At 36.3% G+C, this 21,515-nt stretch overlaps 1 protein-coding gene across 1 annotated transcript in view; it reads left to right on the top strand.

Annotated features, from left to right (window-relative positions):
* LOC149828879 (zeta-carotene desaturase, chloroplastic/chromoplastic-like) overlaps positions 1–20,909 on the top strand; it is a 68,379-nt gene extending 47,470 nt beyond the window's left edge. The window contains exons 4-14 of the mRNA XM_090017777.1: positions 736–808; positions 918–991; positions 11,851–11,955; positions 12,967–13,211; positions 13,308–13,395; positions 14,597–14,639; positions 14,724–14,880; positions 15,129–15,257; positions 17,067–17,139; positions 18,899–19,063; positions 20,596–20,909. Of these exons, the coding sequence (XP_089873903.1) occupies positions 736–808; positions 918–991; positions 11,851–11,955; positions 12,967–13,211; positions 13,308–13,395; positions 14,597–14,639; positions 14,724–14,880; positions 15,129–15,257; positions 17,067–17,139; positions 18,899–19,063; positions 20,596–20,763 (1,320 nt within the window). The 3' untranslated portion in view covers positions 20,764–20,909. The remainder of the gene's footprint in view (positions 1–735; positions 809–917; positions 992–11,850; positions 11,956–12,966; positions 13,212–13,307; positions 13,396–14,596; positions 14,640–14,723; positions 14,881–15,128; positions 15,258–17,066; positions 17,140–18,898; positions 19,064–20,595) is intronic.
* Positions 20,910–21,515: the final 606 nt, after the last annotated feature.

The following is a 21,515-nucleotide window of genomic DNA, read 5'->3' as shown; positions in this document are numbered from 1 at the left end:
CTATGTGACATAGAAATGAAGTAATGAACCAGCAGACCAGAAAATTTAACATAATTTCGCACGTCAAAGCATTTCCTATGACGGGACTAGGTGGTGCAGAACTCAAAATTTTGGGGGTTTCCAGTCAATTTGATATTCTGCATATTAGCGTTCCTTTTCTTTTGGTATCCTTTTAACAAGTTGCAGTTAGATTGATATAACTGAATTGCTCTTGTACAATGCTGGATGCTCAAGATGCATATAAGGTTTTAACAGTATTATTGAGAGTGGTTTTTTGAGAAACAGTTTTAAAGTGCAGTTTCATTATCTTTCTAGTTTTGCTTGGTCCTTTCATCTTTAGAAATTTGAAGGATTCCATGCAAAAGCACACTTCTTTTACACGTGCAGCCTTCAACAGTTGACTAAGGAAGCAAACTACTGCACTATGCTTTGCTTAGGTCTGGTGATTGTCTATGTGTATCTCTCTTCAATTTTTGTTGGGAGATCATTATAAGAAGCTTCAATGGCTTAATTCAGTACTAAAATGGTTCGTTTTATGTCAAGATGCCCTGCTTTATTCACAGGAGCATGATACTCTGTTGAATACTAAAGTGTGGTATTTTCTTTGTGAGTATTTGCAAAGTTCTTCATGCAGATATACTCTGATGGAATTAAATAAAATGCCAGCTATTTTCCATATGCTTGGTCTAGATGTGATACATGTCGTGACTTGTTTTTTTTAAATTTATTATTCAGGTGGGGGCAGATGAAAATCTACTTGTAAAGGATCATGTGCATACTTTTGTTAACAAAGGGGGCGAAATTGGTGGTATGCCATTTTACATTGATATCATCCATTTTAACTGCTGCTTGTAGAAATATATTTAGCGTTATTTTTCATGCTCCGCATCAAGGTTTCAGTTTATTCACTGTTCCAGATCTTGACTTCCGGTTCCCAATTGGAGCACCAATTCATGGAATTAGAGCATTTTTGACTACCAATCAGCTTAAGGTAAACATTATGCTTTAAGATGCTTTACATCTTGTCAAAGCTGGAGAAGCTTCAAGACCATTTTTGCATTTCATGGGAATCGACAAGTATGCTGTGAATGCTGACTGCCACTTAGCTTGCTGAACAAGTCCTCAATGAAAATTTTATTGCTTATATGAACAAATCAAAGTTCCCTCATAATTGAAAGCTTTGTTCTTTTTTTATGTTTAATTTGCTAATTTAGGCATTACATTTAATAATTCTTTGCATGTTGTTGGATCATCTAGAAGTTTATAGATTGGTAATTATTTATCTTCAAAATGAGTGCTCAGGCATTGATGGAATGGCAGCCATTCTCTTTGGTTTGCCGAGGAAGCTTTCAATGGAAACCTTGAAAAATGAAAAGTTATAGGTCATGACTGATAGCTTGTATTTGTTTATTTAAAGATATTTGTGTTACAAGCTACCTTGTTTGTATGGATGCTCCACCAGAATTGGATCTGAGAATTAATATATTACTTTGAAATTGATTTTGTATTTTTATATGAAATTCTTTAAAGAAGGAAAATACTTCTGATTTATGACTAAGGAAATAAATCCAAACATATCTAGTGAAGTCATCGATGAAAGTGACATAATAAGAGTAACCACTTTTAAACATAACCGGAGATGGACCCCATACATTCGAGTGCACCAATTCAAAAGGTCTTGAAGAGAGAAAAGTTCTAGTTGAAAATAAAATGGATTTCATTTTCCCAAATATTCAATCTTTGCAATAGATGTCTCTTTCCTTACAAAATTTATTTCCAAATGGAAAAAGATACATTTTCAAATAACTTGGATGTTCAAGTCTTTTATGCCAAGTTTCAATGTTTTTATCTTGGACATAAGTACAAAAAGAATTTGTAGGAAGGTTTAGATGATCCACATAGTAGAGGTTGCCTTTCCTATGGCCTTGTCCAATCCGCTTCCCGGACTGGAGATCCTGCACATAGCATCCATAAGATGAGAAAGATATTTCACATCCATGGTCGACAATTTGGGAAACTGAAAAAAGATTTAGATTTAATTTTGGAACAACTCAAACCTTTGGAACAAAAAGATTTTGAGAATTTTTAGAATCAAGAGTTCCAATACTTGTAATTTTTAAAAATGTTCCATCGGCCGTGGAAACACATGAGCCTCTTGAATTGGTGCATACATCAGTTAATGCATTCTCATGTGGGGTCATATAGAATAAAGCTCCAAAGTCTAAGATCCAAGAGTACATACCGGGAGGTGAAGTAGATGCAATGGCAGCACCCGATGTGGAGGAAGTAGCTTTGAGGATTTGTTGAAGAGCCATATAAATTTGACCAAGTGTTTCTTTGAGGTCTCCGCTCTTGCCTTCATCTTCTTTGGTAGTGGATTCTTCAAGAGAAGCCACCTTAAGCTTGAATGTCCCATTTAGTTTCGGGCAAACGGGTTTAATGTGACCCGACTCATGGCAATGATGGCATACGATCATTTTTCTTCCTCCATCATAGTTGCCTTGCTTTCCAAAGTGAGGTGGTTTGTATGTTTTGACATTGTTGCCGGGTTTGAAAACAGCAAGCACTTCATTAATGCATTTACTCATGCCAAGCCTAGTTTCTTCTCAAGTAATTTCGGCTATGACATCTTCAATAGGAGGAAAAATAGATCTTTGGAGGAGTGAAGACCTAACTTGATCAAATTCGAGACGTAGACCAAAAAAAAATTGAAACAATCGATATTGTTCCATTTGTTTTTGCCTTAGTTCAACATCCTCCATAAATACCCATTTTTGCTCTAAAAGAGCCAACTCATCCCACAAAGGGTTTAGAGCACTATAGTAATCTTGAATGATCATATCCCCTTGCTTAGTAGTTCTAACCTTTTCTTGCAAGAAATAGGTTCTTGCAAGATCTTTTTTGGTATACATACCCTTTATAAAAAACCAATCATCATTGGCTCAACAAAATTTGACAATATTGGCACATACCTTGAGTTCTACATTGTTCATAAACCATGTTAGGATTTTTGCATGATTGCTCTCCCAATCTTCTACTTTTCTTTGATGATCTTCAATAGCTTTGAGGCGAGCATCTCCCTCAAGAGCTTTTTTTTGGCCTCCTTCAAGCTTGGTGAGCTCAAGTTGAGGTTTCGGAACAAACCGCATTACATAATCCCAAAGTTTTTTTCCTTTGAAGTTATTCTCCATTGCGGATGCCCACATCATGTAATTTTTGCCATTTAGCTTGAATGATAGGTCGATCTTGGCCTCCATTGCTTCTAATAAGGTAATATGAAACTAAAGAGGAGAGAGAGAGTCACAACTTCACCTTACAAGAGTTGAGTGGCTTTGATACCATGTAATGAAGTATGCAGAAATATAAAGAATGCAAAAAATGCATTCATAATCACCACCAATGGAGAAATATCAAAAGGGAGCAATACACAAGTCCACTATGGGACAACACAAGCACAAGCTTTATAAAAAGCACAACTAAAATAAAAAGACTCTTTTATTGAAAGAGTGAGCATAAAATGCTTAAGGAATACAAGGGGGTCTCACCCCTATTTATACAAAATGAGAGGGCTGAAAAAGGAGCCAAAAGGGGGGCTCCCAAAGAGTCGTTGGGAGCCCCCAACGGTCACATTTGTGATCGTTGGGGGCCCCAATGACTCTATTGTGGGGCCCCTTTTGGCTTGAATCCAAAAACAAAAAAATAAAAGAAATAAAAAAGAAAATAAAAAAGAAGAAAAAACATTGTTTAATAAACAATGTGAAAAGACTATAATACCCCTATCGGGTATTATAGTCTTATACATATAATTTAGCAGTATAATCTATAAATATCACATAATAGGAATAACCTCCCTTGGAGAAGGACCCCATACATCTCAGTGCATTAATTCAAAAGGTCTCTTGGAGATAAAAAGTCCTATTGGGAAAATAAATAGATTTCATTTTTCCAGGAATACAATCTTTGCAAACAATATCTTTTTCATTATAAAAAAGAAAAAGATACATCATAGAATAGCTTAGATATCCAAGTCTTCTATGCCAAGTAATAATATCTTTTTCTTGGACATAGTTATAAAAAGATTTAGGTGGAAGAAGTAAAGAGTCCATGAAGTAGAGATCTCCCCTCCTATGGTCATGCTCAATCTGCTTCTTAGACCAAAGATCCTTCATGAAGCAACCTTTAGATGAATAGGATTCACATCCATGATCGGAGATTTGAAAACAGAAAAAGATTTAAATTTAATTTTAGAACTCTAACTTTTATTTTAAATTTTTTTTTTGAGAATTGTTAGAAGATAATGTGCCAATACTTTGAATTTTTAAAGAGGTACCATCGGCGGTAGACATACAAGATAGTTTTGAGTTAGTGTATATGTTGGATAAAGCATTCTTACAAGGGGTCATATGAAAAGAGTCTTTTGAGTCAAGAATCCAAGAAGACATACCTGGAGGTGAGGACAAAGCTATAGCGGCACCCGAAGTTGATGAACTCTTTAAAAGTTGTTGGAGTGCCATAGTTAGTTGGTTTAGGCTTATTGAACTTTCACCTTCATCCTTGCTAACCTTCTTGTTCTTTGGTATGAACTCTTCAACGAAAACCACTTTGTTTTTGAGTTTGGGGCAAACCGGCTTGATATGTCCCGACTCATTATAAAAGTGACATATAACTCCATTTGGGAAGCCACCTTTGCTATATTAATATGAGTCTCCATTGTGGTATTACTTCCCAAAGTGAGGAGGCCTATATGTTTTGATATTATTATTGGGCCTAGGGACCGCCAACATCATCACTCTCTTTCGTCATGCCAAGACGAGTCTCTTCTTGGCAAACTTGAGCAAAGACTTCCTCTATAGGCAAGGGAGTAGTCTTATGTAGAATAGTTGATCTTGTTCATATTTAGGACGCAACCCATGCAAAAATTGAAAGCAATGTTCTTTCTCCACTTGCTCATGCCTAAGTTCCACATCTTCGAAAACCACTCACTTAGGTTTTAAAAGTGCCAACTCATCCCATAGAGGGGACAAGGCACTAAAGAAATCCCTAACACTCATATCTCCTTGTTTTGTAGTTCTAATTTTGCCTTGCAAGTAATATTGCCTTGCAAGATCCCTTTGAGTATACATGCCTTTCATAAATAGCCATGCCTCATTTGTCTTTCTAAATTTGACAATATTAACACAAATCTTAATATCTACGTTGTTCGTGAATCATGCAAGAATTTCAGCATGATTGCTCTCCCAATCTTAATTTTCATTTGATAGTCATAGATAGCCTTCGTTTTTTCATCTCCTTAAAGAGGCTTTTGGATATGTCCCTCAAGCTTGGTGAGCATGAGTTGAGGTTCAAGAGTGATGCTTATTATATATCCCCATAAAATTTCTTCCCCTTGAGGTGGTTCTCCATTCTGACGGACCACATCATGTAGTTGCTCCCATTAAGCTTGAAAGCAAGCTCAATCTTTGAATCACGATCCATAGAGAAAGAGAATAAAAAGATAAAAGAGAGAGATAGAAGGAATGAGAAGAATAGGTGGGAGATCACGAACACGTCCTTCAACACTACAAGCACTTGGTCCCTTGATCAATCACGAACAATACGCTCCAAGGATCCCTTGCTCTGATACCATGTCGTGAAACAAATGGAAGTGCAAAAGAAAACCCACTAAGGGCATACAAGAACACAACAAAGTGTGCACAAGCACTAGTCCACCAAGGGACAATATAGGAACTAAATAGAAATAATCACAAAAGCACAAAAGTGCAAACAATAGCCACTATGGGCAAGTACACAAAGTAAAAAAATATATCTCTTTATTCCCTTGAACAATGCTTGAGAAGGCATAATGAGGAAGGGGTTTAACCCCTCTTTAAATAGGCACATTGGAGCTTAGTTGTCAAAGGCACTAGGCGAAGCCTAGGTGGTGAGCCCCTAAAAAGACTAGGCGAGGCTTAGGCGGATTAGGTGGTACCCCAAATAAAAAAAAAACATACAAAATATATAAACAAACTACTAAAATTAATAACAAACATGTATACAACATAAAATCAATCAACAATAAGCAATAGACAAATAATGTCATTGAACACTGTAAAGCAGTTATATTACATAACCTGCTCAAACAAATTAAGAATAAATTAACAATTGAATAAACAAACCATCCAACTAACAATGTAAATGAACAATATACAAAAAATAAAATCATGTATACAAAAAAAGTAACAACAATGAACATAATACAAGCAATAGAAGATTTGATTTCAATCAAGCGAGCATAGTTTTCACATACTTGAGATTTAGAAGCACCTGCATGTTTGTCACCAGGAACATGCCTTTTACTGTCAGAAACCAGTTCTTTCATGGGTTCCCTGTTAATTGGTCCAAGCAAAATACTGATATTCTTGTCTTCAATGTGGGCTATACTGGATTTTTAGCTTTAAAAAGGATGTCTAAACAGGGAATTCTAGATTGGTCTTATCACATTCAAGAAGCCTTTATAAGTTCACAACATGTTTGTCTAACAAAGTGGGGTACCTAATTTGAAGCTTACAGCTATTTATTTCTTTTCCAATTAACTACACAATGTACACATCCACATGTTCGACTCACAGTGGCACACCTGACTCTCTTTCATAATCCTCAAATGAATTTTCTTATCCAGGGACCAGGACACGAGAGAGCAACGTTCGCTAGGCTATTGGTCAAACACAGTTAGAAGAAAAGAAGGAATCAAGCAACATAATTCAAATATATTCATGATTCCTTCATACCCACTTTCAACAAAGACTACAACGCCATTTTTGTGAAACCTAACCTAAACTCAAATTTTCCTTTTACATTAAAACAAAATACAGTTAAAGAAGGAAAAGTGAGATACACAAACTCCCTCCTTCCTTTGAACCGACAAAAATAAAAAGAAATAAAACAAAGATCAATTTGATCCACGATCACATGCCTCCTATAGAGAACAGTGGAAGAAATTCCCATATTTAAACCAACAAAGCACCACCAAGTACCAAAAGAACGGAAATTTTGCATGACCATTGATCATAATCTCATGCAGAAAAAGGCAAAAAAGCACAGAAAGGCCAGCCATAGGACCAAAATATCGCAACAATGAGGCAGCGACGACGAAGGACGAATAGGGAAGTGGGTGATGTTGGAGCGAGCAGAGAACCAATAGATGAACTCGGGGTCCTTCTGGATCGTGCGCCACTTGCCCGCCCCATGCTTATTGCACGGAGCACCTTCGAAAGAGAGAGAGAGAGAGAGAGAGAGAGAGAGGAAAATGTTTCCCCTTTTATATTGAGTCAATGTAAAAAAAGAAAAAGAAAATTGGACCAACCTAGTCTTAAATGTAGGCACTAAAATAGGGCCCCACCTCCCAGACCTGGTCGCCCAGGCGGTGGGGATGTGCCTACCTCACCTAGGCTCCGCTTTTGACAAATAAGCATTGGAGCCAATGTAGTTGTTGGAATGCTCTCCTAGATCCCAACAGCTATATTGGACAAAGTCCAATATGCCCTTACACGAAACATAAAAAGACAAAAACAGAAAATATATACAATGACTGAACTGCCCCTAATGTGCAGTACTAATTACAGACATGTAAAAAGACAAAAATACCCCTACATGGGCAAACCTATTACAATGATAAACATCAAATAATACATATATTTATATATATATGTATGTACAAATATATATTTTAATACTTATCATGTTATTTGATTGTCCATACAACAACAAACAACAACAACAACTACGCCTTCATCCCAAAACAATTGGGGTCAGCGATATGAACCAAAAAAGAAATTCATTTTGGGTTTTCCACATGAATCCTTTTCCTCCAATCATTTCTATCCAACGCCATGTCCTCGGTGAGGTTCAAAGCATTCATATCCTTTCCTATCATCTCCATCCAAGTCTTCCTAGGCCTACCCCGACCTCTTTTAACTAATATATTTTCCCATTTCTCCAACCTTCTAACTGGAGCATCATTAGGCCTTCGCCGAATATGTCCAAACCATCGTAAACGATTCTCTCGCATCTTATTTTCAATGGGTGCAACACCTACCTTCTTACGTATCTCTTCGTTCCGAATCTTATCTTTTATTGTATTTCCACACATCCATCTAAGCATCCGCATCTCAGCTACACTCATTTTTTGAATATGATGTCTCTTGGCAGCCCAACATTCCGTACCATATAGTAAAGCGGGTCTAATAGTCGTCCTATAAAACTTTCCCTTCAACCGCAATGGCATTCTACGATCGCACAGCACTCCAGTAGCACTTTTCCATTTCATCCACCCAACCTTTATCCTATGATTTACATCTCCATCAATTTCTCCATACTTTTGAATGATGGATCCCAAATATTTGAAATAATCATTCACCGGTATATCTTGCTCACCAAGCTTCACTACACTCCCATCACTACTCCGTTGCTTACTAAACCGACATTCCATATATTCAGTCTTACTCTTACTCAACTTAAAACCTCTAGCTTCCAATGTCTGTCTCCATAATTCTAACTTAGCATTAACCCCAGCTCTAGACTCATCAATCAAAACAATATCATCAGCAAACAACATACACCACGGTACATTTTCTTGAATTGATCTCGTAAGCTCATCCATCACAATCGCAAATAGGAAAGGGCTTAAAGCAGATCCTTGATGTAACCCAACCGTTATCGGAAAATTGGTTGTCACCCCTCCACAAGTGCGGACATTGGTTACTACTCCTTCATACATATCTTTAATTATACTAATGTACTTGAGAGAAACACCTTTCTTCATCATTGTCCACCAGAGAACGTCCCTAGGTACTCTATCGTATGCCTTCTCTAAATCAATAAAAACCATATGCAAATCTTTGTTCCTCTCTCTATATCTTTCAATAAGTTGTCTAAGAAGATGTATAGCTTCCATAGTTGATCTTCCAGGCATAAAACCAAATTGATTCTCCGATATCATGACAACCTTCCTCAACCTAGACTCAATCACCCTCTCCCAAAGTTTCATAGTATGACTCATGAGTTTTATACCACGATAGTTTGTGCAATCTTGTATATCACCCTTATTCTTATATAAAGGCACCAAAGTACTCTTCCTCCACTCATTAGGCATCTTATTTGTTCGCCAAATCAAGTTAAAAAGATTTGTCAACCATTCTAAACCTTTCTCTCCCAAGCATTTCCAAGCCTCGATAGGTATACCATCTGGGCCAACTGCCCTTCTTGATTTCATTTTCTTCAAAGCCTCTGCAATTTCTTTCTTTTGAATCTTGCGCATGAAGTCACGATTTATCTCATGAAAAGGAATGGAGAAGTCTCCAAGATCTTGAGCATGACTATCATTAAATTGCTTATCAAAATAATCTTTCCATCTCTCCTTAATCTCCTCATCTTTGACTAAAACCCTTTGCGTTTCATCTTTGATACATCTAACCATACCCAAATCCTTCGATTTCCTATCTCTCATCTTTGCAAGCCTATAAATATCCTTCTCGCCTTCTTTGGTATCCAACTTGTCATAAACCTCCTTATATACCTTAGCCCTCGCGTTTCAAACAACTTTTTTAGCTTCCTTCTTTGCTATCATATACTTCTCCAAATTCTCATTATCACGACTCTTACTTAGATTTCTATAACACTCTCTTTTAACCTTAATAGCTAATTTGACATCCTCGTTCCACCATGATGTATCCTTACCTAGTGGTGCACCGCCTTTAGACTCACCCAATACCTCCTTAGCTACTTTTCTCATACCACCCGCTATCTTATTCCACATTGATTCTGAATCCTCCTCGAGACACCAATCAACTTCCTTAACTACCTGCTCTACAAACATTCCTTGTTTAGCTCCTTTCAGTGCCCACCACTTAATTCTAGGATCTATCCTATGTCTATCCCTTTTGCGGCATTGTCTAATTCTAAGATCTAAAATTAAGACTCTATGTTGTGTAGCTACACTTTCTCCTGGTATAACCTTACAATCGATGCAACAACCCCTATCTCTCTTTCTAAGTAGGAAAAAATCTATCTGACTCGTATTAACCCCACTTTTAAATGTTACTAGGTGAGACTCCCTCTTCCTAAACCAAGTGTTTGCTAAGATAATATCATAGAACAAACAAAAATCTAAAATCCTTTCTCCACTTTCATTTCTTTCTCCTATACCATAGCCTCCATGGATATTCTCAAATCCATCCCTACTAATGCCTACATGTCCATTAAGGTCACCGCCGATGAAAAGCTTTTCTCCATAAGATGTCTCTTGTACTACTCCATCTAAATCTTCCCAAAATTGATGCTTAATGGAATCATCTAAACCTACTTGAGGTGCATAAACACTAATAATATTAATAATATCCGTACCTAATACTAATTTAATAAGTAAAATTCTATCACCCTTCCTACGGACCTCAACTACATTATCTATAAACTGACGACTCATAACAATCCCTACTCCATTCCTATTCCTATTTATTCCTGTATACCAAATCTTATATCCCCAAGGTTCTATCACTTTAGCTTTCTCACCTACCCATTTGGTCTCTTGAAGACATAAAATATCAATTTTTCTCCTACACATAACATCTACTAACTCTACCAACTTACCAGTTAAAGACCCTATGTTCCAAGTGGCTAACCTAATTTTATGGTCTTGGACTAACTTCTTTACCCCCACCCGTCCAACAAAGTGAGAGAACCCTTGCCTATTTGACACCACACCCGGGCGCCGGTGTGACGCGTCGCTTCTGGGCGACGACCTAGCAACCCTTGCACATTTATCACTGCCTCCGGGCCTAGAGAGTACAGCGCGCCGCTCAGTAGGGAACGCCCCAACGAAATTCTCATATTGGTTCATTTTCATAGGATATGACAAAGTTTTTATGTTGGCTGTCACAGGCCTACCGCAACCCTCCTCCTTTATCCGGGCTTGGGACCGGCAGTGTATAACTACACAGGCGGAGTTTATTTGATTGTCCATGAGGGGTGTAATTAAATGTAAAAAAAAAATACCATTAGCAAATGTATGGATAGGCTATTCTTGACTCTTGCATGTTTGGATGTGTCATCTTGAGAACAGTTCTGTCATTTCCAACATTTGGAGTTTTTCTAGTAATTCCTTCTTTGTTCTCTATCATGTCTTTACTTTTTGTTTGGTATTTTCCTGTTTAAATCTCATATGTAGAACATTCAATCCAAGTTCACATGCTTGTATCTGCATAACATTGCAATTTCTACAAAAGTTTTGGATTATTATATTAGGTTAATATTCTTGAGTCCAGTTTGTATGTATTTCTATAGAGGTACTCTGTTGACTAATATTCTTTTTGCACATAATTATGTGAAAATTTGATGATGCCTTTTCTTCTTAACCTGTAAATAGAAATGTTGTATATGGGTTGTTGATCTTTGAACGTGCACTCTTTTTGCTTGGGTACTGTCTGGTATAAATGGTTCTGTTGCATTTGGCTACTATGTTTCTGTGCCTTGAGGATTTGACTGGAAGTGCTTGGTTCCCAAGTAGCTGCAATGTGTGTACATGTTTGTAAACATGTATTCATTTGATTGTTCTGCTTAGTGAACCAGATACTTTTGTCACACATTTAACAATATTTGTGCATCCTTGGATGGGTTTGTGATAGATCTTGAAAAATGTTCTTCACCCATACATTTTCTTTCATTTATTGTTGATTTAAAATTTTGATGGCTCCTTCCTCATCCCTGAGGCATTTTATATACATATCAATTTCCTCTTGCAAATCTATATTGGCATAAAATAGCTTCTGTTTTGTCAATCATTATTTTCTAACAGTGATTGTTCTTGGTTCATGGCAGATTTTTGACAAAGCAAGGAATGCATTTGCTCTTGCAACAAGTCCAATTGTGAAGGCACTTATTGATCCTGATGGAGCAATGGAGGACATTCGGAACCTTGATAGTGTAAGCTGTTGCATGACTAATGCTTCAAGATTTACTAAAAAAAGTTTTAGATATTGATTCAGCAGAAGCAGTTTATATTTTCTAGGAGGCATAAGTATGCCTCTTTTTATGGTGTATGTAGGCAACCAATTTCATGGTTAATCCGATTATCCTGGACAATACTGCACCTGATTCATAATAATATGAAATCAGTAAAAAATAGTGAATAAATCTTACATGTATGCTGTCATGTAAAATACAAAAATATCCCTTATTCATTTATCTAAAAGCAGAATATTTAGGTAGCTCTGAGCTGAAATGTGCTTCAATAAACTTTCGTTGATTATAATTACTTTCATTCTTCTTATCAATAATGTACTTGTTCCAGACAACTAGCACTTTCTGTACTATGTGTGCGTGCATGAGTGAGTGTCCATATGAGAATCCAAGATTAAGATATACTGCCCTTCTCATGTATTGAATTGGCTAAATAGGTTTCTAACTGATGTCTATAGTGCAAGCTCTTGATCATTTTTAAGCCGTGTTTTTTTTCTAAATAAATGGCTCAGTCTATCACTTGCAGTTAAACAAGATTGAAGACATTGAGTACTAGCCCCAGAACTCTTCCTATTGGTATTTTATATGTAATGGTTCTTTACAATCATTCTGCATTTTTAAGAAAGCAACCCTTTCAAACATACCAAAAAGTACCATTTCCCAGGTCAAACATTCATTCCCTGAGCATAAAATTTTCTTCTTGACAGAAACATAGTTTAAAGATGTATGTGTTTACACATGCTGCCTGGAACTTAAAGTAGCACTTGTTTAGTTTTTGCTCAGTAGATTGTATTGCTCTTCAACCAGTTTGATCGTTGGATGCTTAGTTTATTTTAGTGTATTGGTTGATGGCAAATGTTTGAAATCTGACAAACTAATTTGCTTCATCTCATGCATCCACTTTTAATTAATTAATTTGTTTATTTTTGTACATTATCATATTATTAACTCTTTTATTGTTGCTTACACTTTCAGATTAGTTTCTCCGACTGGTTTTTGTCCAAAGGTGGTACCCGTTTAAGTATCCAAAGAATGTGGGATCCTGTTGCTTATGCCCTCGGATTTATTAATTGTGACAATATTAGTGCTCGTTGTATGCTCACTGTTTTTGGCTTCTTTGCCACTAAAACGGAGGCTTCCCTGCTGCGTATGTTGAAGGGTTCTCCTGATAACTTCTTGAGTGGTCCCATACAAAAATATATAATTAATAAAGGAGGCAGGTAGGGAAATCTTTTGTCATATGTCATCATTTTGGTGCTACTTTAATGTATGTTTTTTTGGTACCCATGTCTAATGTTTTTCCTCTCCTTATGTAGGTTTCATCTTCGATGGGGATGTAGAGAGATATATTATGATAAATCCACTAATGGTGAAGCATATGTTACAGGCCTTGCAATGTCAAAGGTAGATCCCTGCTTATTCCTCCCCGCCAACATCATCCCTCCCACTACGAAGCAATGCTTTGTCAAACTAATTCAATTGGAGAGACATATTCTCACAATCTGATTATGAAAAATTCATTTATGTGCATATTTTCGTTGGAAGGAATTTATGCATGAACTTTTACGGCCATGTTCTTTCCTTTTTTATTTATTTAAGTTATTTTACCCTTAGTTGTCATAGGCGCTAGGCAGAGCCTAGGCGGTGAGCCTTTAAAAAGGCCTAGGCGGTACCCCAAATAAAAAAAAACATAATAAAAAACATGTATACAACATAAAATCAATCAACAATAAGCAATAAACAAATAATATGTTGTTGAACACTGTAAAGCAATTATATTACATAACCTGCTCAAACAAATTAAGAATAAATTAACAATTTGAATAAACAAACCATACAACTAACAATGTGAATGAACAATACACAAAAAATAAAATCATGTATGCAAAAAAGTTAACAACAAAAATAGACATAATACAAGCAATAGATAGATAATGTCTTCTTCTTCTTCTTCTCAACAATAGACATAATACAAGCAATAGATAAATAATATGTCTTCTTCTTCTTCTTCATAATACAAGCAATAGACAAATAACATGTCTTCTCCTTCTTCTTGAAGAAGAAGAAGAAGAAAACAAATGATGTCTTAAAAAAAAAAAGAAGCCTAAGGCTCTAAAAAAAGCCTAGGCGGCAATATAGGGCCCCACTCCCAAAACCTGGTCACCCAGGCGGTGGGGCTGCGCCTAGGCACTGCCTTTGACAACTAAGATTTCACCCCGTACTCAAACTGTTCTGAGTATTCTATCTCACACCTAATTTAGCCTAAATTTGTGTAAATCAAAATGAAGGATAAGCCTTTTGACTATCCATGACATGTATGGTCAACACTGAGGTCTGACCAAGCAAACGGATAAAAATCATGAAGCATCTATTGTGAATTGAGTTTATATTTCTGTATTCTTCTCCAGGTCTGACGGACTTGTTTGATGACTTTTATTTCTGTTCATATTTTCAAATCCTTTTGAACCATGTTTCCTATTGATTGGGACTAGATGGATTTGATTTAATAAACTAGTGTACAAGAGCATCTGCATGGTTACATAATTCTATTTGAGAGTTGTGAAGGAACCATATAGTGCTTAAATTCAGTTTTCTATGCATTCAGGCTACAAGTAAGCAAACAGTGAAAGCAGATGCGTATGTTGCAGGTTTGTTATCGAACATCTAGATTTTGCCTGCGTTACTGGGGAAGCACCAGGACGTAACTTATTTCCATGAGCTCTTTCTTGCAGCTTGCGATGTTCCTGGCATAAAGAAATTACTCCCAGCAAAGTGGAGAGAATGGGAGGCTTTTGACAATATCTACAAGCTAGTGGGAGTGCCAGTGATTACTGTTCAACTTAGATATAATGGTTGGGTTACAGAGATTCAAGATCTGGAAAGATCAAGGTTATATTCAGTTGTCATATCCTAAGCAATGAAAGTCATTAATAACAAATATTGTACCTTCAAGTATTGACTGTGGCAGATATTTCTCGATTTCTAAATATATCGAAGACGTGGTATCAAAATTAATCTCTTCATGTGCACTCATGTGGTCATGTTTTGTTGTACATTACTTTGATTAGCCAGTCTTTGGTTTTATTGTCCTCTTCTTGCTTGAGCTAGTTAATAAATGTATTTTGTCTCTCTGTTAGGCAACTGAGAAAAGCGGTTGGATTGGATAATCTCCTTTACACCCCAGATGCAGATTTTTCTTGTTTTGCTGACCTAGCACTTACTTCTCCTGAAGATTATTACATTGAAGGACAAGGCTCACTAATCCAGTAAGGATGCTTCTCTGTAGATTCAATTTTATTTATGTAATCTGATGGTTTTACAGTTACACCTTCTCTCTCTCTCTCTCAGGCTTGCCTTCTGAGTATATGTTATTCTAATAACAAAATCCGACTTATGAGTGGATTATGTTCAATTCAGTCAGGAAAATAATGTGAAGAATCATTGAATATACATTTGTACCATTTACTTAAGTTATTGATGTTCATTTAATTGGCAAAACAAGGAAACCAATTTAAAGAAAAGTTGGACACCATAAGGAACTTATCATGCAGGAAAGTTTCTATATAATCTATGTTATCCTAGCTTTTGGGTAATTATCCTTCTTTATCCTTTAAAAGTAAAATTCTTAAAACAAGTATTTCTGTTTCAGCGCTGCCCCAAGGTTTAGAATTATTAAATCCAATTCATTTGGATGTTTTGGCAAGAGCAGCAAGGAATCCCTCATTGCATGGGAAGAATACATAAGTTGAAGTGATTTGAATTATGTTCTTACCACTAACATGGTTCTCATATTGTAAAGTAGTTGGAAATTTGTGTCTGGTTTGGCCTTTTTCCTATTAAAGGTATGTGCATGTTTTACATCTTTTTCCTTATTTGGTGACATACTTTCCACTAATTTAGTGGGACATTTGGGTGTATGGATCCCATAAGTGCATATAAAGGTAATATCAGCAATTATTTTGCAATTGCTTGTGAACATTAACTAATTGTAGGTTGAATATGGGGATGCAGTTAGAATTCTGAGCTAACCAAGGGATATTGTGGTCAATACCCAAATTCCCCCTTCCCTTCTTTCCTAGTTGTGGACTGCCGTAGCAATTGTTCACAGTACTGATCAAGCATGGATGAGATATGGTATCTTAGCGGTTGGAATTGCTGCACGATCAACTTTCCAAAGGGTTTAAACACTCACCATTTTCACCTAAATTCAACCATTTCTATGGTTGAATTTGTAGCCTGGTTTCTCAGGACCTTGGAACACTTTAAATCAATGGCCATGAAATCTCAGCTGACTCTTATTTTTAGGTTGTGCTGATAAGCTTTTTGGCTTTTCAAACCGAGTATGAAAGAATGCCTACAATGGCCTGGGATTTTTGGATCATGAAGCTCATAGAATTCCTTGAATGGGTTGCAGAATAATTTGCCAATTGCTGTTTGATTTGAATGAAATGAATTATGGAGCCATATATAATTGTGCATTCATTTCAGAGTCTTCATGTTGCTGCTTTACAATGTTTTATGTGAATTTTAATAATGATAACATCAGCTCTTTGGATGGTAGATTATGCAGAATTTTCATGTACCTTTATTGGTCAAGATGACCATGGGATGTTCAAAGTTTTTCAGGACATCCATATTTTATGCTGACTTTTCAGGCAGTACAATATGGAAATGCAACTTCTCTTTCATCTGAAATGGAAACCATGTAAGACTAGGAAGGGAAAGGGCAGTAGGCTAAAGAAAGGGTCAAATGCCAATAAGAAAATTTTGATAAGGTGTTCTAAATGGTGTTACTGTTGGATGATTTCATCTTTTGAGAATGATCTTCTCAAGTTATCCCTTATAAATAGTAGATGAAGGATAAGTTAAAATAATTTGGGATCTGATGATCTGATGTACTGATTTATATGCTTCAGTGGTGAACCTTTTCTTGGCATTCCTATATTATGAATTGAAATTCGAATTGGTTAGTATTGTGTTATTTAATTATGACAATTATGAATATCAACCAATCTACCTCTTGCTGTATTTGTTTTAGCTGCTCTTTAACTAGTGTTTTTTATACTACTTTGCAGAGCTGTATTGACACCAGGTGATCCGTATATGCCTTTGCCAAATGAAGAAATTATTGATCGAGTCAGAAAGCAGGTTACATCTGCCAAGAAATTCCTTGCCAGAATCTCATATTTTGATTTAGCAAGATCTATAGTTGTATATACATGTTATGCTTCTGAACATAGCACACATACAACCAACATGTGCAGATGTCTGCTTGCTCTGGGGTACATGAAACCTGTGTTGTAAACTGTGAACTGGGTCAGAATTTGGAGAAAGATTAATTTGTTTCCGATTGGAAAATTTGGGAAAAAATATTGAATTGGATCATATATATATATATATATGTATATATATATATTAGTAATGATAGGGTACTACTACATATGTATGTATGTATGCGATGTGTGTGTGTATGTAGGTATTCAGTAATCTCAGTTAAACCATATTAAGTGATAGCAAAAGTAAAATTACGAACATCAGCCAAAAGAAGAAAAATAATTCACTAACATGTAAGAATAGGATTGAGATCTAAAGTATTCTTTTATGTTCTTATTTCCTTTGTTATAAGGCATTTTTGGAAAATTACAACAATAAATTTCTAAACTATGCCAAGTTTCTAAAACAGTCATATCATCCATTGTTCTTCTGCCCTTTTTAAGATTTTCCAAAAATTTGAAAAATTACACATCAATAAAAACACAGAAAAGGGCGATTTACCATTTTTATGTCATAAAATATAAAAATGCGTCATTGGCTCCCGAGAGAGAGAGAGACCCATGCATCATCGGCTCCCGAGCTTCTCTCCTTTGCTGGTTCACCATCAAAAGGATTCCTTTGTTCTATTTGTGTTGCCCTTAAAGCCCTAGTCCAGGGTACTTGGGCATTAAGGGCATAAAATTTGCGATGGTCCAAGCAATTGACTCTCTTGTATATGAAGCATGTGTTTTGTGTTCGAAACACACTGCTCCACAAAGCATATGTTTCTCTGAAAATGCTTTAGGTTCATGTACTTTCTGAGGTCCGCTTGAGAGTGTTTTGATGAGTGCTTTTGTAGTGAGTAAAAAGTATCTTTGAAGTGGAATTTTAAGAACATTGGTTCCGGCCTGATTTAACAACTTTGCATGAGCATTATATATGTGCCTATTGGAGGAATATTTAAATGCATTTTCTTTAATGATTATAAATGCTCATCAAAGGCCAATGAAATGCATGCGGTGTGCATTGTTTACTGAATTTTTCTTCAATTTGAAAATGGTTTCTATCAGCTTAGGAGACTTGAATTTTTTGTACTTCTTTATACGTTTCTAAGTTCTCTTTGTTGTGAGCTTTTAATCAATCAGAGAAGAGTAAGTCACCTGGCTTTCAAATTTTATATTTGGCCTTAAAATGTTATGAACATGACTTGCCATTAGCTACTATAAATGTTGATATGACATGTATACAGGTGTAACTCAGAGCAAAATAATTTTCGGAATGCACGTATTTTCTAGTCTTAACTGGTAAATTGGAGTGGATTTGTGTTAGCATCTCAAGTTACTGCAGTGCATATCTCACATAAGCAATGATAAAGTTCTGGCATTTTTGTGAAATTGAAATTAACTTTTTCCCTTATCAGTAGCATATAAACCTTGTGCATTCCTGTGAAATGTCCGTATTTGCTTGGGTTTTGCAGTGCTAGCAGTAACCATAATTCCCTATTATTTTAATATTGCATATTGGTTCCCAGAAACTTCTTTATGTGTCATCTTACTTTGGTACAAGTATTTCAAGATTGCTTGATCAATGATAGTTGACCATGTATGTGTTATTGGAAAAATATGCTCAATTCTGCCCTTCTTTTGCTTGTCAGGTTTTGTCTTTGTTCCCATCCGCTCAAGGATTAGAAATTATCTGGTCTTCTGTTGTCAAAATTGGGCAATCTTTATATCGTGAGGCTCCTGGAATGGATCCTTTCAGACCAGATCAAAAGACACCAGTGAAAAATTTCTTTCTTGCAGGTTCTTATACTAAACAGGTTAGTATTTTACTGGATCGTTTTATCTTAACACTTATTTTACCATTTACTTTGGTGCAGTAGCTGGTGTTTCTATGTGATAACGCCAAATATGTTTACATTTCAGCTTTGAATACACATTATGGGGCAAAATCATGTCAGTGATAATCATTTACAAAAGATGCAAACTTAGTAGTAGGATTCTTCACATCTGGGTGCCAGTGTGAGGACTACTATGTTATCCTTGCTCAATGATTTCTTCACATTATTGGGAAATTTGAATCGAGGGGAAGGTAAAATTACTGTGAATGATAGGAAAAGCTCTTATTGTTCATTCTATATCCAAAGCCGGAGCACTTTCATCTATGCTTTTGGAGAGGTGGTATGATTGTTCGATGCGAAACAATCATGTAATGTCCAAGTTCATGTGATCCAAGGGAAAAGGAAAGAAAAAATGATAGTACAAGACTTAAATGCTTGGTGTAGGTGTGAAGATGCTCCCCCTTGGAAACCTTTCTATGCAATGCAAGAAAGAAAAGGAGAAAATGAAAGAAAGAAGAATAGAAACTAAATAGATCGTGCCCCCCTTTTGGGCGTCCCTCCTTTTATATTATTGATACATGCTCTTTTACAAAAATACCCTCTTATACAAATACAAAGGCAACAAGATACCTTTTAGCTTAAAAGACAAGAATACCCTTCAATAACATACATACACGATCTCTAACGGTAGGTCCTTCATGGCAGATCTGAGGGTGTTTCAGATTTTCAAGATTTTTCAGTGCCTGAGGTCCATGGGGGACATCACGGAACAATTTACTCTGGCTGTGAGCATTTTCTTGACTACAAAGGATAGCCTTGAGCGCTTGTGCATGTGAAACTGCAATCTAAGTTTCTCTATGGATTATTGTAGAAAGGGGATGGTCTGTTAGTTTCTATTGGTTTGTAATTTTTATTGAGGAAAATGCCAAAAGCACTGTGGTGAGATCAAGTACCTTCTGGTTTAGGTTGCTACCTGAAATATCATTTTTGTTAAATTTGTAGCTTGTGTTTGCGCTGATGCCTGTTTCTTGAGTACAATATCTATCATGTTTTATAATCAGGTAATATTTTCCTCACCCAGATTCCTTCGATTTGAATTCAAAGTCATAGTCCAAGTTTACTATTTGACTTATCAAATGTCAAGTTAGTACTAAGGAATTCGACTTGTCAAATTGTCAGGAGAATTCAACTAAATTGATTCACTTCTATGTGGACTAAAAGGTAGTTCTTGAAAGCGATTTTTTCTGTATGTGTGCTTGCATGGTTAGCTCTTCCTGCCAATTGTTTCAAGTCAGGCAAACTAGTTATTGTGATTGTCGGTTATTGTTTTGTCAGCTTCATCATAAGCACGGTTATATTGCTGATAGTATACAGATATATCCATTTCATGTGAAAACAAGTCCTCTTTTTCATTGTTGATTATCTTTAAAAGTTCTAACAAGCTTCGCTCATGCCATTGGTCTAGAGCACCGAGGCAGCTACTGACGATGCATGTGTGTGCATATGTTCAGGATTACATTGACAGCATGGAAGGTGCAACTCTATCAGGAAGGCAAGCTGCAGCCTACATCTGTAGCTCTGGGGAGGAGCTAGTTGCACTTAGGAAGAAGATTGCTGCCTACCAGGCCCAATTGAATGCAGAAACTGCAAAGGCAGCTGATGAATTAAGTTTTGTATGATACCGACCCTTGGTTTTATCCACGTACTCACATTGCGGGCACTATCAGCCATTGTTCCCTAATGTAATTTAATGTACTGCAATGTGCCAATTATGTCTGTAATTTTGTAGGTTTTTTTTTAAAATAAGATTTATAGCCAAACTCAAGATAAGCGCAGTATGATTTGGACAGACTGTGAAGACACAGAAGCTATAGGAAACACGCCAACTGCAATTACCTTTCTGTTTGAAAGCGTGATTGTAAGGCTAGGACTTCAGGCCTGCATGCAATTTCCTCCAGGGTATCGTCAGAAGCACACCTCTGCCTTTTCCTTGCTGCATGCAGGCTTTAGTCATGGTTGTCCAGGCAGCTGCATTTTGTTCAGGCATTTTCAACAAATACTCGGGATATGCTCATATATATCACACCGTTCCACAGGGGACAGAGCCATGCTTTTCTTCAGACATTTCATCAATGTATGCATGCTGCACACACACACACACACACACACACACACACACACACACACAGAACCATGTAATGAACACTGTTGATATTTTGAAAATAATCATGATTTTATCATGATACTTTTAAAAGCCAATGTAATCTAAAAAAAAAGTTAATTTCCTGATAGTCGTACCATAATTTCAGAAAAAGTGGTCCATGACATGGAATTTCAGGGAAAAGGTGGCTCTGTATTAAGGAATTATCCTAAAAAATAGCATGTTTTTTACATTACATTAATGCAATAAAACATTTACCTTTTATGATTT

The sequence above is a fragment of the Nuphar pumila genome, chromosome 9 (assembly GCF_984573655.1).
Source record: "Nuphar pumila chromosome 9, dmNupPumi1.hap1.1, whole genome shotgun sequence".
Classification (NCBI taxonomy): domain Eukaryota; kingdom Viridiplantae; phylum Streptophyta; class Magnoliopsida; order Nymphaeales; family Nymphaeaceae; genus Nuphar; species Nuphar pumila.
The sequence above is the reverse complement of the archived record's forward strand: the minus strand, read 5'-3'. Positions and strand labels throughout refer to the sequence as shown.